This window comes from Labrus bergylta, chromosome 13, assembly GCF_963930695.1.
Source record: "Labrus bergylta chromosome 13, fLabBer1.1, whole genome shotgun sequence".
In the NCBI taxonomy this organism is placed as follows: Eukaryota; Metazoa; Chordata; class Actinopteri; order Labriformes; family Labridae; genus Labrus; species Labrus bergylta.
Window position 1 is genome coordinate 25,995,890 of NC_089207.1, and position 6,399 is coordinate 26,002,288.

A 6,399-nucleotide genomic window follows, 5' to 3' on the forward strand; every position below is an offset into this window, starting at 1 on the left:
AGTAAGAGAAAAAGCTTAAACACTTATAGTATCTTTCTTACTAGATGGCAAACAAGTGCACTGGCCCTTTAAGAAGCTGACTGTTATTTACCTGGGGATCTGAGGTGTATTTTTTAAACCACTGGCAAAAAAATATGATTAATAATTAAGTATAAATGGTATTGTGTTCTGTCTGTGATGGATGCTTGGAGAGGTGTGGACTGCTCTGTGACCAGCAGGGGTTGATGTTGGACTGAAGACCCTAACAACCACAAGCTGCTCGCTCGCTCTCTCTCTCTCTCTCTCTCTCTCTAGACTCGATTCACCACATGGTGAGTAGTAGTTTGTTTACTACATGTTGAAATCAACTTCATTTGTTTAACTGCATTTGCTCAAAGATGAGTCAGCCTCATAAGTCAGCTAGAAGAATGTTTAAGACTTGTGCCTGCCTGATGAGCAGTGGCATTTTAATGACATATTTATAAAATGCAGTCAGGCAGTATTAGCCTGATAATTAAGACTGAACTGCTTTTTCAGTTTATCATTATTAGAGTTAGTGCAAAAACCTCAAATGTTGGCAGAGATTCAATGTCTGGAGGGCTATATGTTAAATATATGTCAATATAATTTGATTTAGTAATCAGCCTTATTACTCTGTTTAGTAACTTTGAAACTACTGCCTCAGTTTTTTCAGACAAATTGTAAAACTCTTGTTTGGACACATTTTAATTTTCTGTTTGGGTATACGAGTGTTTATAGGACAACAGTATTAAAAGGCTTGATATGTGACCTCAGCTCATCTTAATTATAGATTTTATAGTTTATCAACTATGACATAGGAGCTTTTAATCTCTTCAAAGCACCATTTGAAATGACTTGACACTGTCCTGTCAAAAGGGTTTCTAGGTAGAGGATGAGAATAAAAATGATGAGTTTTTCACTAATTAAATGGCTAAGCAACAAATAGCAGTGTTAAAGGGCTGAAAGGACTGACAGGAGCCAAAATGAAAATAGGCATTTTCCTTTAATATGTTCAAGATGAATTTACACTGAATATGCTTACAAAAATTCAAACATTAACATATTGATAATGGCTGATACCAGCCATACATTTAAATTAAAAACAAGAGGGGACAGCTTAGTGCATCTCAATGACATTGCTTCACAACTGATCTCAGGATAAGTTAACTACTCACTTACACAAGCAAAGAGAGGTGTGATGATCACCTTAAGAAAGCCGATCAATCAAACCAATCAGAAATACTTCCACTCTGAGCTTTGGAAAGAGGAGAGGACTTTCAATAGCGACCTGTGAAACAAAACAGTCATTGTTCAACACATTGTAATCTGTTGAGTTCCTTAATTAAACAATTTGTATTTTCTGAAAAGCACCTACGGGGAGAGTAAGACCGTGATCTGGAGCGAGACCTGTAAGCCCCTCTGTAGTACGGAGACGGAGATCGCCTTCTGAAACAAGACAACACCAGCAGTTTAAAATATAAACAAAAGGGAAAAGTTTAGAGCTAATGTGTGTGTAAATCACACACCTGTATGATCTGTAGTACTCCCTGTCGTCATAGCGATCATAACCTCCTCTGTCGTATCCTCGGTCATATCCTCGGTCGCAGTCCCGTGAATTACGCCGAGGACCACTAGGACCACCTCCACCACTATGCAGGGGAAAAAACAGTTAGTCATACAAACATTATTTCTATAATTATGTTACCCTGTACTTCCAAGTCTATCGTTAATGTTCTTCCTGAGCAGAACTTTGAAAAAACAAGGGGCATGAGCATTTATATTGTCAAACCGAAAGGTAGAGAAATAAATACAAACAATCACAGTAAAAATAAATAAATACATAGGGTCAATTTCAGACAAATTAAACAAATATCAAACTCTATTCAGTTCCTTTTTTCTTCTCTCTTTTTTGATCTGATTGCAAGATGCTGAGTGAGTTAGAAATAAAAGGGTTCAAACAAAGCAACAAAACATCTCAGTCGCAGGAGCACCCATTTAATACTTATTTAATTACATAGCACTTCTTCTACTGCTAAACTTGCCCAAGCCCAAAATATCTGATATGTTAATAGTCACAGGTGGTCATTATGATCTCAACATAACACATGTAAAGACTTGCTTTCCAAATGAATGCCATTAGCCCTTGAGCATTTATTTTTTACAATTTATCTCAGAGACAGCCCTCTGTTGACGACTTTGAGTTTCAAGCACTCTTCTTTTAAATCTCAGATTAAAACTAAGAATGCCCATGTCCTTTAAATGGAGGAACTGTGTGGTCGTGTGGTATTGACAACTTACTATGTTGGCCGGCCCATGTAGATTCCAGGAGTTGGTGTGTGAGGTCTCTTTGTGATGGAGAAGTCAACCCTGATCCTACGACCATCCAGCTCCATACCATTGGCTCGTTCCTTTGCCTGACAGTGAATAAACACGTAAATGACCCGATTAGACTTCAAAACAGTAAAAAAAAAACAAAAAAAAAACAGGTTTGGCTGTTGGCCCTTCTCAACCCATAATCTCATACCTCCTTAGCGTCTTCTTTGTTCTCAAAGTAAACAAAAGAAAAGCCCCTGGACCGCCTTGACTGCTGGTCATACACGATAGAAACATCTGCCAAAGGGCCGTATTTAGAGAAAACGTCCCTCAGATCCCTCTCTGTGGTGTACAAGCTCAGGCCAAACACTCCCAGGCAGCAGTTTGGATCAGGATTAGCCTGGAAGGTTTAAGTGATTGAGGCTTTGTTATGATCGTGTACTGCTTATATATTCATGATTGATGCTGGAAAAACCCACATTAAGATGTTGATTTTCTATAAAATATAACAAAATTATTGTTCAAAGAAGTTCCACTGAGCACTTACGCGGTTGCCGATGTGTCTGCGGCGGTTAGACATCGGTGAGCGGCTGTGGCTCCTGCGTCGGCGCTCTCCACTGTAGGACCTGCTGTGAGATCTGCGGTGATAGGACCTCGAGCGGGAGCGAGAATGGCTGTAGTGTCTGCGTGAGCCATGGCGGGAATGTGACCTGAAAAAGAAAAAATAAATACTTTAACTACAACTAAAGCTGCTTCAATAGACACAGGAGCGTTTTGACATTGTAACTTCTAACAAAATTCTAACTCACCTAGATTTTGACCTAGAACGAGATCGCGATCTGGAGTGGGAGTGGCGAGATCCTTCTTTTGAACGTGCAGGGGAACGAGCCGGGGAGCGGCTTGCTGACTTCCCTGAGCCCTGTGGACTCAAGCTCCTGGATCCAGAGCGAGACTCCTGAACGAACCACACACACCGATACACCAGTTTTCAGCATACATGAGTAGCTGCAAGGTCTAAAGCAGGGGAAATTAATCTAAATGATTTTATGTAGTAATGATTAAAGACTATCCTGTGAACAGTAGAGAAAAAACAATACAGAATTTAGGAATGTGATTAGGAATGCATTTTAATTCTATGTTTGTTCACAGGAAAAGTAATATATATCATAACATGTTCATGTGATTGTCTACACAATGAAACTAAAAATGTATTGATTTTAACTTAAGTTGTGTTGTATGTAAAAAAAAAAAAAACATGCACGCATGGACAAACAGACCAGAAAATTACTTAGCACGGTGACCTTATCCAGATCACTTCCTTCCTTAACTTCATTTCTTTAACTTCATTACGTCACATTATTCTTCTTTCTTCAATTGTCTTACTTCTTCTTACTTCACCCATCTCACACACAGCCCACACTTCTTCCCTCCTCATGTTTTAGCATGCAACCAACAATTGAGCTTCACACATGTGAGCTTCATATTATTGAAAATAAAGTGGATGTGAGACTTCTTCCGCATTTTCTTCGTCCAACCTTAACCTTTATGGAAAAGAAAAGGATGAAGAATATATGACTGCAATTAAAACCGTACCCTCATTCAATTTTAAGAGAAGTTATCAAAATCTAATGACATGCACGGGAATGTTTAAAACCTTGTTACACAAATCTGAAATGTTAGCTCTAAGTATTTCACTTTCAGTGGTTCAGATTCACTGCTATGTATTAATGGCATCTTACAGTTTGACAAGTATGATATCGGAACATGAATTAACAGTAGCTGTGGCTGCACCAAAATACAAAATAGATAATTTACAAAAAACACATTGCATTGTCCTGCAATGTCTGCGTCAGTCAAACTGTTTGTCAAGTTTAAGAGGCACTACAGTAAGTATCAAACCACTGAATGTGAAACAGCCCCCTCCCTCAGTAGAGCTTTAATTTATTAAACAAATATTGTTTTAAGGTTGACCTTATGACCTCAAGATGCTGCTGCCACTCATTTGCTCAAACTTGCCTCAATAGAGCTCAACAGTGACCGCCCACTTTCTCGGCGGCTCTGGTTCCAGAAGTAAATTTCCCCATTAAAATCCTCCATTGATTTTTCAATGGCTCCTTATATCAAGTGACTGAAGCCTCGAACCATGACAACCAGCTACCCCAATACTCAGGACTATAGTACAGTTAATTCTGCACCAAAACGGCATTGAAAGACTGAGAAAAAGGTAAAAGTACATGACTGTGGACATAATTTTCATTCGAGTGAATGAACTACTCATCCCACAATCTATTGCAAATGATATCGCTTCACCTTAAAAGTAACTTTTTTCATTGTTATAGATACTGTTAATACAAGTGTACTATATTGTGGAATATATAAATGACATTCACTGCTGCATAACAAGGTTATTAGTACTTTATGCGTCTTATGTGAACCTATCTGTTCACATAAGGCGCCGAGGGGCGGGAAACATTGCAATGGTAACAGAAAGCTCAACTAAAAAGCGACATCGCTGTGACACTCTTAATAAATGAAAATAAATCTTGTTTTGTTTATTTAACAAGGCTGATATCACACAAACGTGTTTCTCCTACAGGAGCATATACCATCTTTCCACTCTCAGGTAGCTAGTTAGTCTACCTTAGATGGTTATGACATTATGGCTAATAATCAAATCCGCTATGGAGAAAATGAATAGGGTTTTTACTTCCTGAACCACACTGTTGAGCCCTACAATAATCTTGATCACACTATAACCCGAGAAAAAATATAATGTGCGGCACATATAACACACGTTTTATGATCTTGTATTGTAACATACACACAAGAATTTAATTAATTAAAACATATTGGACTTATTATGAGAAGATTAAGATTGGTCTTTAAAAAAAATAAAAATCTTAAAGGGTGAAAATATACAGGGCTGTAATACTTCCCAGCAAATTGGCTCCAGTGTTTTAAAAACATGTGAACATACTAGTCAGTCCAGTGACAGCAGTCAGGAAACTTTGCTGTTTCCTGCAGTGAAGAATGTTCTCGATGTCACTTTTGCAAATTAGAGTTCAATGTGCAAGTTAAAGCAAATGAGTGAGCAGAAATGTTGAGGCCGTTCATTTTGTTTTACATTTGTGTAAATATTTAAACATTATCATGTCATTGATTGACAGCATGAAAGAAAACGTGATGATATTTTACAATTGTTAACACATATCACTGAAAGATGACATCTCCAAATACAGTTTACTACCAAACGACAATTAATAAAGTAAAAATTATTCAATTATTATTATTATTATTACTATTATTATTAAGTATTGTTATTGTAAAACCATAATCCTGCAGGTTTCTGCAGAGTAACAAAACATTAGACATACCTTGCTGTATTTATAACACAAATTGTCTAAAAAGTAGATATATCAATTACAATTCGTCATTGTAAGGATACACATTCAAAAGATATTTATGTATTTGTAAAAGAGTAAACTGGTTGGCTAAAGTTAGCATCGACTTGGTAACATGTGTCTGTATGTTTGTATCTGCACATCATACACAGAGGCTAACGTTAGCTAACACTGATGAGCTAACGTTAGCTTTGGAGAGCTGCGACACGATACATTATAAAGAATCACCCGGTGTCAATTTCAATGAGCAATACAAGCAAATTAGTTCAAATTATATTTAAGAATTAACAAGACTCATACATACCCGCTCGCCATATCCCTTGTCGTTATCGCTCATTGTTTACACCTGTGACTTTGTTACGGTGTTTGAGCCCTAATAGTAGCCAGCTTGCTACGACCTGCTGTTAGGTGTTGCTGTGGCGACCTCTGTATGTCAGCTCTCCGCTCCTCAGGCCTGCTGCTGGGATAGGACCCGGATGGGACACCAACCAAAGTGTAATGTACAATGATCAAGTCCCTACCATGAGAGGTTATCAACAGAACAGATGAAAAGGTAAAAATGTCATTATATTTTCCTCTAATGTTCAGTAAGGATAAAAAACAAACAAACAGATAAATTGATAAATTGTCATTTAGTTAGAGACAAGAAAACATATTTATATTTTCATTTCATTGTACAGTGTTC

At 37.6% G+C, this 6,399-nt stretch overlaps 1 protein-coding gene across 4 annotated transcripts; it reads right to left on the minus strand.

The window, feature by feature from the left end:
• Nucleotides 1-984: 984 nt before the first annotated feature.
• tra2b (transformer 2 beta homolog) lies at nt 985-6,140 on the minus strand. 4 transcript variants are annotated; one of them, XM_029282619.2, is made up of 8 exons: nt 6,019-6,140; nt 3,123-3,268; nt 2,861-3,044; nt 2,525-2,713; nt 2,299-2,414; nt 1,527-1,649; nt 1,376-1,446; nt 985-1,288 (listed from the first exon to the last, which is right to left on the minus strand). In XM_029282619.2, the coding sequence occupies exons 1-8, from the start codon at nt 6,049-6,051 to the stop codon at nt 1,278-1,280; spliced, it is 873 nt and encodes a 290-aa protein (XP_029138452.1). In that variant the 5' UTR covers nt 6,052-6,140; the 3' UTR covers nt 985-1,277. The 4 variants fall into 4 exon arrangements, with proteins under 4 accessions (XP_029138452.1, XP_020515192.1, XP_029138451.1 ...); XM_020659536.3 differs by having other exon boundaries at nt 2,861-3,023; nt 6,019-6,135; XM_029282618.2 differs by having other exon boundaries at nt 1,376-1,649; nt 6,019-6,139.
• Between the last annotated feature and the right edge of the window lie 259 nt (nt 6,141-6,399).

Excerpts from the sequence above, each read along its gene's own strand:
- tra2b (XM_029282618.2), bottom strand. The coding sequence starts at position 6,051 with ATGAGCGATAACGACAAGGGATATGGCGAGCGG. Across the intron at positions 3,045-3,122 it reads CGTTCTAGGTCAAAATCTAG|TATTTATTTTTTCTTTTTCA; the intron begins GTGAGTTAGAAT and ends TTGTAGTTAAAG. Across the intron at positions 1,650-2,298 it reads TACATGGGCCGGCCAACATA|TGGTGGAGGTGGTCCTAGTG; the intron begins GTAAGTTGTCAA and ends TCCCCTGCATAG.